Below are 11705 nucleotides of genomic sequence, written 5' to 3' on the forward strand. Positions count from 1 at the left end.
AAATTGTGTTTATGAACATGCATTATCATTGCTGAAATGCCGATTTATTTATTTTAATCAAGATGTTTAATCAAATGAGAAAAATAGGCAAATATAATCTATTAAATATATAGTAGTACAATTATTTTTTGTTAAAACATATAGTTGTATACACTACCATTTGAAAGGGTAAAGATATTTTAATGTTTTAACTTTTCTGCTCACCAAGGGTGCATTGTTTATATTAGAAACACAGTAAAAACAGTAATATTGTGAAAAGTTAAAAAAAAGTAAAAAAGTTAAACAGAAAAGTTTACAGTCAAAATAACTGTTTTCTGTTTGAATATATTTTAAGTATAATTTATTAATGTGATGCAAAGCTGAATTTTCAGCAGTTCAGTGTCACATGATCCTTCAGAAATCATTCTAATATGCTGATTTGCTGCTCTAAAACAAACAATACTTTTTCATTTTTGTGATTCTTTGATGAATGCATCGTTCAGAAGCACAGTATTTATTTGAAATAAACTGTTTGTAACCGTATTAATGTCTTTACTTTTGATCAATTTAATGCCTTGCTGAATAAAAATATAAATTTATCTTAAAAAAAAAGAAGAAATCTCACTGACCCCAAACTTTGAAACAGTAGTGTAGCTTTTTGTTGAAACATAGTTGTATGTACAGTAACTATATCTATATAGTTGAAGTTATTCACACATTTTGCTCTTGCTGAACTCTTAACATCAAGCTTACAGTATATATATATATATATATATATATATATATATATATATATATATATATTTCATTATGAGGTGAAGTGCAGCTTGGATGCTTCCAGTGTGAACACAGTGTGATTATGGAGCGTGTAGGATTGAGTATGTTGTGAGTTTTGCAGTAACACTGCTGGTACTACAGTGCTTTTGTGGTAGTTTTACTTGAACTGCACCGGCTATTTTGTTAGCTGATCATTGTGGACTTGCTCACTGAATCACCACTGGCCTGATATATTGGTGTTTGTTTGATTGATTCCTTCATTTCCTTCAGAAAGCGTGTGAAGGATGTAGTGAACGTTTGGCATCATGATCATTTGTGAACACTCGTGTAAATACAGCTGTACACAATACAGCTCACACAGGCAAAGAAATTGTGTTAAGTTAGGATGAATTTCTCTCTCAGAGTGATTCTCAAAGTGACCATCAACTGTCAAACTTGGGTATCTCACAGACAGTTTTAGTTTTAAGCCAGGTTCATGTGCATGAAACGGTGCCGTTTGTGCTGGAGAAATTCTAGATTTTTACAAAAATTGCATTGTTTTTGAAGCAACACTAATACCCTTTTAATACCCAACACTAATTATGAACTATTATCCCATGACTAAAACATGTAGTTACTGCCTGATACAGCACCAATATTATTTATTGTTACTCTTACCGTGAAAAGCTACATTACCGTATTTTTCGGACTATAAGTCGCACCTGAGTATAAGTCGCATCAGTCCAAAAATACGCCATGATGAGGAAAAAAACATATATAAGTCGCACCGGACTATAAGTCGCATTTATTTAGAACCAAGCGGCTGGAGACGGTAATGTTTTCTCTTGGTTAATTTCTCTCGGTTCATGCCAAATTAATTTTGATAAATAAGATGCACCTGACTATAAGTCGCAGGACCAGCCAAACTATAAATAAAAGTGCGACTTATAGTCCGGAAAATACGGTATTTGGACCGTGTTTGGACAGTACTTTTAATTTGAATCGACAATTCTGGTAGAGTATCACCGGTTTTGTGTGCCTTACAACATTAAAATAGACAATTAAATATATATATATATATATATATATATATATATATATATACATACATAATAAATAATCACAGCACACACTTATATATTATGTAAGCATCAAAAAAATTATTTTGGATGCGGTTAATCATTTGACAACACTAAGATATATATATTAGTATTAATCTATGAATATATATTGGCACTATATAGTATATCGTACTGATCAGCACACTACATATATATATATATATATATATGTATATATATAATTATATAATTACTTAAATACTTAATATAAATGACTGATATTCAGGTCAAAATGTCTGATATTTGAGTTAATTCCAAAACTATATAACCCATTAAAATGTTATGGTGATGAATGGAAACAATATGCAAATATTTATAATTGTATTTATTTTTAATGACTTTCTTTCACATGAAACACGAGTCAGACACACACACACACACACACACACACACGGCAGCGTTTCCTGTCAATGTTTCATCACACACTCTTTCGCCGGTTTCATCTGACTCTGATGTGACATTGTAATACTTTCTTTCTACAGTGAGCTATGACTATAATGTAATGCTTCTTCTATGATTCATGGGGCTCTGATTATGACATCAGTTCAGCTTCGATGCTTCTTCTTGCTGGATCAGTTGAACTCGTGGCCGATGCATGCGTTCGTTCGTTCGTTCGTGATGTGGTTCATTGTGATGCATGAATGAACAATATGCTTCATATGACATCATCACGCTCAGATTAATTTCTCTGAATGTTTACTGCCTTGGGAACAGTGCTGTACGCTTGTTCACTGACTTACAGTATTAAACATACAGTGTTATGAATGCAAACGCCTGACATCTATCTCTCTGCACCCGCCGGTTGGTGATTATGGATTATTGTTTGCTAAAGTTCAAGAATATAGACTTGAACTTTAGTAAAACTTCAGTAAGTCTGTAGTCTTTGTAACCCACAAGATGGCAGCAGCAACTTAGTAATAATGTATGTAATGTAGATCTTTTACAGATTTGGATCATATTTGGTGGATTGGTTGGAAAAATGATCATTATCAACACGTGACTTTTATTGATCTGTTTTAATATGTAAAAATGTTTAGCCAGGTCAAACTCTTCTCTCAGTGTCTTTAGTTTCAGTTTGCCATTTATTGCACTACATTTCTTTTTTGTGTACAGTGCATGATTCAAACTTTATACTCTGAGGTCAGAATTGGATTGGATAATAGTCTCAGCTCTCCAGTTAGTACAAACTCGTTTAAAATGCAAAAGAGTTCAAAAATAAAGAAACCTATTTTATTAGCTATTTCTAAAAAAATAACTTTAGGCGTCTTGGTTTGGTTTAGTTTTAAGTAATCTTTATATATATATATATTTATGAATTTATATCCATTTCCATGTAGCTTCAATTTTAATTTCAGTTTTAGTTTAATTTTTAACTTAAGCAATTCAACAACCTTATTTATTTCGGTTAGTGGAAACATTACAAAAAAAAAATTATTATTATTTTAAGTTTAACCTTTTCTTCTTTATTCTATTTTATTTCAGCTTTATTCTCAAATGTAACATTTATACTTCGACACATTTGAGTTACAGAATCGCCTCAAAGACTCATTCAGAGAGAAGAACCATTCATAAATAAGAGTAAAAATTCATAATTTTAATTTTTTTAATCATAATGTTTGGTGTTTTAGTCCGCAGTAATAATATTAAATATTTTTTAAATAATTAAAATGGAATGAAGTCTAAAGTATGACCGTGGTTAGTTTAGTATCATTGAGATATTATTATAGTTTTTATTCAGATTTTTATTTAGTTTTTACTGTGTGCTCAATTTTCTTTGTTAAATTTAATTTTTTACATTTTTATATTTCTATATAAAAAGTATATATATATATATATATATATATATATATATATATATATACATATAATTTTATTTTTATTTTTATTTTTTTCATTTAGAGTTTATTTTAATCCAAGACATGAAAAAAGTTTTGTGGTTTTATTTCCAGTTCACTATAATAGGCCTAACTATGACCTTTATGTGTTTGAGTATTTATCTGATCATTTATCTGATCGCTAGACAGTGTTTGAGTCACTGAGCTCTACTTTAAAGCCTGTAATGATCCTTTAGCCATGCGTCAGATGTGTATGATGTGCAGTAGATGTGAATGTGAAGTGGATGAAGGCTCTCATCTCTGCGCTGCTCCCAGTTTGTCCAGCACCTTCAGGCCTTTCTCCTCGTACTCGGCTCGCGAGAGCCAGAAGGACTCCTTGTCTTTCATGATGTTGGCCAGCACCGCTCCTCCCATGAACACCATGTGTTTGCGCAGCGGAGGGTCTTCGATTCGGATCTTGAATTTCTGTGAGAAAACAGCAGTGAAGAGAACGCCCAAATCAGCTGGACTGAAACCAAATGAACTGAAATCTAAAACAAGAGCTCGATTTCTGACACACAGCCTGCATCTTTTGAATTTAAAATATAAGTTTATTAAGAGCGGTACCTCTGTTAGCTTCATTTACATGTCAACAGAAGTGAACTTTATTGCTTTTCTAAGGCCTCTGATGTAAATCTGCTCATGCATGAATGTTTTCTACACACTAATAGAGTTTTTGGAAAAGTCCTTACACGAGCAGTTAAGCAGTAATGGATATGCACTATAATATTTATTATTATTTTGAATTGACTTGTAGTTTTCATATTTAATTATAGTGTTTGTCATTTAGTTTTTATCATTTTTTATCATTCAGCAATTTTATCATTTTTATTTGTACGTGTATTTTAAATATTTCTACATAATTAATTTTTTATTTAAATTTACTTTTAGTAATTTAAGTACTTCAACCTCATCTTATTTCAGTTAGTTATCAAGGCAACATTTATAATTGTTTAAAGTTTTCTTTTAAAAGTAAATAACGAAAATTCGATTTTTTTATTTAATTACAAATTTTCTAAAATTTGTAAAATGTTTTTTCTTATTTCTGAAATTTTCTATATAGTTTTACATGCAATATATATATATATATATATATATATATATATATATATATATATATATAATGTATAGTTAACAGTAACAACACTGCAGCCCACTTGCAATTCATTTTAAACATAAACATTGTCTTGTTTTAAATTTAAATCTAGTAATTTTGAGGTTTATAATATAATATAAAAAAAATCATAATATAAAAAGATTATACAAATAAGCTTAAAATGAAGTTTTAACATTGAACATAATTTTGCTTGTTTTAATGGTGTTTCCTTTAGGGAGGAAAATCCAGAAATCCTAGGACATGAGTTAGCAACATTAGCGTTAGCGTGAGCGCTCACAGAAAGCTTCTCAGTGTCTCCCTTCAGCACTCGCTCCAGGTACAGCTGCTTGATCTCACGCTCCAGACGGGAAGGAAGTCCCGGGTACATGGTGCTTCCTCCAGACAGGACAATGTGCTTGTATAAATCTGACCTGCAGATGGACAGTGAGACATGAGGGAACATCCCAGAAAAATGACCCCAGAAAAAAGTGCTTCGCTTGTATTTGACCTGAAATATTACTTTACTGAGTAAAGCTCTTGGATAAAAATATCTCCCATCTTGTTAGCAGAAGAGCATTTGCAGAACAAATCTGTCCAATTACTGACCATACGTCAAGTCGACTTCTGCACAGGGTCAAGCAGTAAGCGTCTAACTGAGGATGATGCTGTTGAATTGTTCTGACCTGATGTCGATGTCTGCTGCCTGGATGGTGTTGAAGAGCAGCTCGGCCACACCAACACCCTCCACGTTAATGAGATGAGGCTGGAAAAGAGCCTCTGGTGCTCCAAACCTCTCACCTCCAACCATTATCGTCCGCCCGTCTGGTAACTGCACACCAGAAAGGTCAGTAAAATCTTTAGATTTGGTAAAGAGGCCAGTTAAGTTTACACATGCATGCATGAGAAACTTATAGCAGCTCTCTTGCGCCCCCTGTGTGCAGATACATAGTGCATTAGTGCCAAACTGCTTTTTTTCCCCATTCACTTTTCTCATAGGGATTTAAATAAAAATCTTTTTAAGGCACTATAAGCCATGAACCAAGCTACAAGATGTATCAGAGCATTAAAAACTTTGATTTTGAAACAAATATGTATTTGAAAATCAAACAAACTGACAAGGCTGTGAACGGTTTTAGTGAAAAAACTACATTCCCATAAAGCATTACGAATGACATGATCGAATTAAAAATGTAAAACACATCTATAACAATTATGGATTTTACGTTTATTGCAAAATATCAATGTTTATACAACTATTTAAGTAATGTGAGAGTGTTAAAAGACCTACTTTTTATGTCATCAGAGACCAATTTATTAGTCATGTGCGGTGTTATGAGAGTGGGTGGAGCTAGAGCTATTGGTGACTCTGATTGGTGGGATTTTTGCACAGCATCATGGGTAATGTAGTTTTTCACCACGAATCCCACTGTTTAGCAGGATTATATTAAAAAAACTAAATTGTTGAAATAATGTGAACAGATGGTTTCAAACAATGCATATGCCATCGATTAACAACCCTGGAGCTCACAACAAGCCAGACTTAACTTGTTAGAAGTTATTGTTATACATTTATTTCCCTATGAAGAAACAGTTTTTAATAGAAGTGATGGTTTAACTGGAAATCGCAATTGGAAAGTTAAATTAATATGCACTAGATCTGTGCTTCTCAGTTAGTTTTGCCTCAGGACCCTAGAACTTTGCCTATTTTTGTTGATGTTTTGTGAAGGCGTTTCCTGCAATGCCTTTGTTTTCATCAGCTGTAAGTGTATTTCTAGGGTTTGAGTGTATTACCGTGTAGGACTCCACCAGGACTGTGGTCTCGTTGGCCAGCTTCTGTTCCTGCTCAATGTTGTAGCCAACAAAACACAGTTTCTCCTTCATCATCCGCACCGTCTCGAAGTCCGCCGTGTGGTTGAAGGCATAGCCTCGCAGAAGCAAAAGCTACATGGATGGAATATACTGGATGAATATATAATAGATGAAAGATGTACCTTTTAGATTCTAGTTTTGAGCCATTTTAAGATCATTTATGAAATTGAGTCTGCAAAATAGACTCTCTATAGAGTTAAATAGAGTAATGATGCTGAAAATTCAGCTTTGATCAAAGGAATAAATTATATTTTAACATGTTTTGCAATAGAAGGTATATTTTTATTTTTTATAATATTTCTAAATATTAGGTCATTTTGATTGACATGGAATGACATGAGGATTATTAATGATGCTCATTTTGGGTGGTGAGAATATGAAAATGCAACCTTTATCAGATAGCGTGTGATGTCGCGTCCTGCGATGTCTAGACGGCGTGTGAGATGAGGGAGAGAGAAGCCCTCGTAAACGGGACAGATGTGAGTCACACCATCTCCAGAGTCGATCACCGCGCCGGTCAACAAACCTGCAGGTTTGACACATTGCATATTTGACTGGAATATTTATACTGATATATTTTACCCAGTTTATATTCAACCAGTGATAGCCTTTATAAGCTGATTATGAGTGATTTTCAAATCCCGCTTTTTAAATATCGTAATATCATATGATAAGTAATATCATCACGTCATCGATCAACATGACTTTTTAACACTATTTGAGCTTAGGAAGCAATATTAATAGGGCCATTCATGTCAGATGTTGTTGCTGATTTGAAATATGCTGTTTAAACCTGAGTGTAGTAAGAGTTGTCCAGATGCATTGCATATACAGCCACAGACTGAGCAGCAGACTTTCCTTAAAAAGGACTTTGGTATAATCCATAAAAATGACAGAGTGCTTAGGGCCCAGAGGCTGAGAGGGGCCCGACTGAGCGTGATTTTGAGGGGGGCCCCATAGCAAATTCTGTGCAGTGGACCCAGAATCCCTAGCGGCTCTGCTGATGGCAGTGCTGTATTCTGAGTCGGTGTTGCAATTAGTTATTAAAACTGTAAATTTACCATTTTTGTTGAGATTATAAAATATCAATCTTAACTAAACTAGAGGCAGACTAACTACTCTAAACCTACTTTTTTTAATCTTCCGCTTACTTTTTTTTTAACAAGTTGAAACAATAAGGCATCACTAATTATTCTTATGATACATTCTGAGTTGTGATAACTAATCGCACTACTACTAATTGCAAACCAATTTTTTTTTTTATATTAGTTTTGATATTAGGGTGATTGGGCTCCTTTGGCTTCTATTTGATGGCCATGGGCCTAGTTTTGTTTGGCAGACCTGGCAACCCTTTGTCTGTTTTACCCTGAGCGTAGAGGGTCAGCACGGCCTGAATGGCCATGTAGATGCCGTGGAACTTGTAGGTCTCAAACATGACCTCGGCGATCTTCTGCCGGTTCTTCAGCGGGTTCAGGGGCGGCTCCGTCAGCAGGACCTTACAGTCGGGAGGGCTGATGTTGAGCCGCTGCGGGCCGAAGGTGTGATCCCACAGGTGCAGCATGTCCTCCCAGCAGCGGACTATCCCGTTCTCCATGGGGTACGAGACCTCCAGCATGGAGCGGCACTCGCTCGCCTCGTCACCAACCATCAGATCCTGGACACAGGGGAGCAGGAAAACAAACAAATCACTGAATTACTGAGGCTGTTGATTTTTTTTTATAAATCATCAAATTCATTTTTATTCAATTCGTTTTAAACTCATCTGTGCATTCCATTAATTCTACATTCTGCAAATGTAAAGGTGGAGTATGGTTTCAGCATCTCACGCAACTCAAATAATCCGCTGTCTAACATCGACAAACTTTGACACTTTTTTAAAAGAAAATGTTGTTTTATAACTGAGAAATCTATAATAGAATAATACATGTGTATAAAGTCTTAAAATGTATGATAATGCAAGGGATGTATTATTGCATTAAATAATATAGAAAAAGGCACTTAAAAGTACAATGAAAGATATTAAAATGATGAAACATAACATTTTAAATAGTACACTATAATAATCGGAGATGTTTTTATTGCTACAATATAAGTGTAATTTTTTTATATGCCATATATTATTATTTTGAATTGTTTCATATTTGAATATTTTCAGGTTGTGTTTTAATTTGAGGATAGGTTTTAGTAGTTTTATGTTCTTGTGTCATTTGCATTGTTTTTTTATGTATTTCCGTATAACTTTAATTTCTTTTTGTTTGTTTTAACAGTTTTATTTCAATGTTTTGTTTTAGTGTTTTAAATGTATTTATTTCACAGCTTGTTATTGCAACATTTTCAAATTTCATTCAGCTTTATTTTAATTGGGGAAACAATTGTAATAATTTTAGTTTTAGTTAATTATAACAAGACTGTGTGGTTGTGTGTGTGTGTGTGTGTGTGTGTGCATGTGTTGTCCAGATGTGTGTGTGCATGGGCCTGTGTGTGTAACTGTGTGTGTGCATGGGCGTGTGCATGGGTGTGTGTGTGTGGGTGTGTGTGTGTGTGTGTGTGTGTGTGTGCGTTCGTGTGTGTGCATGGGCGTGTGCCTGGGTGCGTGTGCATGGGCGTGTGCCTGTGTGTGTGTGTGTGTGTTTATATTTTGTTTTGCCCAGATAACTCACCTTGATCTCTATATTCCCAACTTTTGCGTCTGACCGAATGATGGGACGTCCCACCAGGGCTGGGAAGATGTGATCGGGAAAATTGGAGCCAGCAAAACCACACTTGACAAACTGCAGACATTATGTGGGAAGATGACAACTCAGTTCTCTTCTGTGCCACCTATTTCAGCTTTCTGAGATATTGCACCGAATTATCTGAGATTGGCTTGTTTTGAAGAACTGCAGCTTCCTCAACTCCCTCTAACTTCCCTTTACTTTCACTAATCTGTGTTTTAAAGTTTCAGCTCATCAGTCTCCAGACTAGAGAAGCACTAACAAGCTTCAAAGTTTAAAGCACTTCCTCATCTGTGACCAATAACCATGAATCTTTTCCCCTGCCACCTTTTAAGGTGAAGTGAGTGCTGTTTCTGGGCAGACGTGTTCAGACAGATTTCAGCAATGCAACAGGCCTCTGCATGAGCCCACCGCAGGCATGCAGCGATGCAGTCACTACACTAGAGTCATGCAAATCAAAAGTTTAGTTAAGAATGTTGGAAGCTTTTAAAACATCTATACATTTAGTTCTATGTACGTTTCTGAATTAAAACAAGTTTCCTTCAACATTAATTTAAACACAAATAGTGTTGCCTCTTCAATCCTTTGCATCAGTATCCAATATTTAAATCAGTGATCAGATATATTGCTTACATAGAGTTTTAGCCCCATAATAATGACTTGTACATCTCTTACCCCCGTCCCATTGTCACAGACGACCACTTTCCTCCCGCTGCTGTCCATGCTGTTTGAGATGAGCTGCAGGGAAACACCCACAGTGGCTGTCAGTGAGGATGTAGACGCTCGTCAGTCTCGGTCAGGCTGTTTTGTGAAGTAAGGTCAGATTTAAAGGGGCCGGTTTATGTGAGGAGGAAGAGAGCGACTCCGCCTTCACTGCCAGCACTGCTTATTACACTCTAAAAATATGACTTTAAATGGAAAAACAATGATGCAAGAATCTTACAGTAAAACTTGTTAATTGGTGAACCTTATCATACAGAAAATATATTATACTTTGAAATAAGTAAAGAATGTATAATTTAAATTACTGTAAAATATTGTGAAAAATGATGCATAAAAATAATGAACTACCTTATAATTCTCAATTTATAATTTAGAAAGCAATACATGTACTTTAACGGTAAAATATAAAAAAATAAAATCCCAAAGGAAAAACCTTTTAAGTCACCTTAAATGTAAGAAATTAGGAAAATAAAACAAGCTCAATGGAATGGCACCACAGAGGCAAATACAGTAGTATACAGCAATTTAAAAAAATACACTAAGTCACTGTATGTGGAGTTTGATGTCACAAAAAAAAAAAAAATCCCATGATGCAAAGGGTATTACAGTTACCTGCTGAAAATGGAATTTCCAGTATTTTACTGGGTAATATACAGTAAATAACTGTAAAAGTTGCATTTTAAAAGACAATACATGTCATTTAAATATTATGAAAACTTTTAAATTACCTTATAACTGAGAAAATGTTTGGTCTATTTAACAAATAAATGTTTACAGTAAAACAGTAAAAATCCCAAAATAAAAAACTACGTTAAACTCTAAAAATATGCAATTTAATGGAAATAAATTACAGTAAAAACCTGTTGATTGGTGAACTTATTCAGAAAAATATATTAATATTATAATGTATTATATTTAAAAAAAAACAATAGATATTTAGATTATTGTAAATGTTTCCTTATAATTTAGAAAATGTATACATAAAGCAATATTCATTTTTATATACAAGTAGGGATCAGAATTTCTTCTTTTGCATTTTTAAAGTCATAGAGACTTGAGAATGATTAAATTATGGCAAAATTTCCATTTATCATTAAATTGCTCCTTGAAATGGTGTTTTAGGTTTTGTAAAGCTGTATTATTTTTGACAATCGTTTTACAAGCCATTCAGCATCTACAATTCAATCTTAGAGTCTCTTAGATTCAAAAATAATATCATTTATTTCAAATTTTCAGACAAATGAACACAAGACGATGAGTATGGGTTTGGAAATGATAAATGACGGACGGTCATAAAGTCTGATGTCGTCCTCAAAGTATAGGCACATAAAAAGCTGAGTGACTCCGTTTGCTGAAATGAAATGTACCAAAAGTTGATTGCAAGATGCTTTGTGTTCACAATGTGTTCAAATTCACAGCGTATTAAAAGGTAAGCAGCATTAATATTCCATAACGTCAGTTAATCTATGTTCATCCAGGCTACATCATTATATTCAACAGATGATACAGCTCAATGGACCTAAATCCTCATTTACGAACAAAAAACAACAGAATGCATTGTTAGCTCAAATAA

General features: G+C 34.0%; 1 protein-coding gene across 1 annotated transcript; it reads right to left on the bottom strand.

Moving 5' to 3' along the window:
- Positions 1-3729: 3729 nt before the first annotated feature.
- On the bottom strand, positions 3730-10241 carry zgc:101810 (uncharacterized protein LOC493612 homolog). The gene is made up of 8 exons (XM_059505837.1): positions 10085-10241; positions 9356-9466; positions 8061-8349; positions 7085-7221; positions 6618-6767; positions 5510-5655; positions 5125-5257; positions 3730-4156 (listed from the first exon to the last, which is right to left on the bottom strand). The coding sequence occupies exons 1-8, from the start codon at positions 10130-10132 to the stop codon at positions 3986-3988; spliced, it is 1185 nt and encodes a 394-aa protein (XP_059361820.1). The 5' UTR covers positions 10133-10241; the 3' UTR covers positions 3730-3985.
- Between the last annotated feature and the right edge of the window lie 1464 nt (positions 10242-11705).

Source organism: Carassius carassius, chromosome 2, assembly GCF_963082965.1.
Source record: "Carassius carassius chromosome 2, fCarCar2.1, whole genome shotgun sequence".
Lineage (NCBI taxonomy): Eukaryota > Metazoa > Chordata > Actinopteri > Cypriniformes > Cyprinidae > Carassius > Carassius carassius.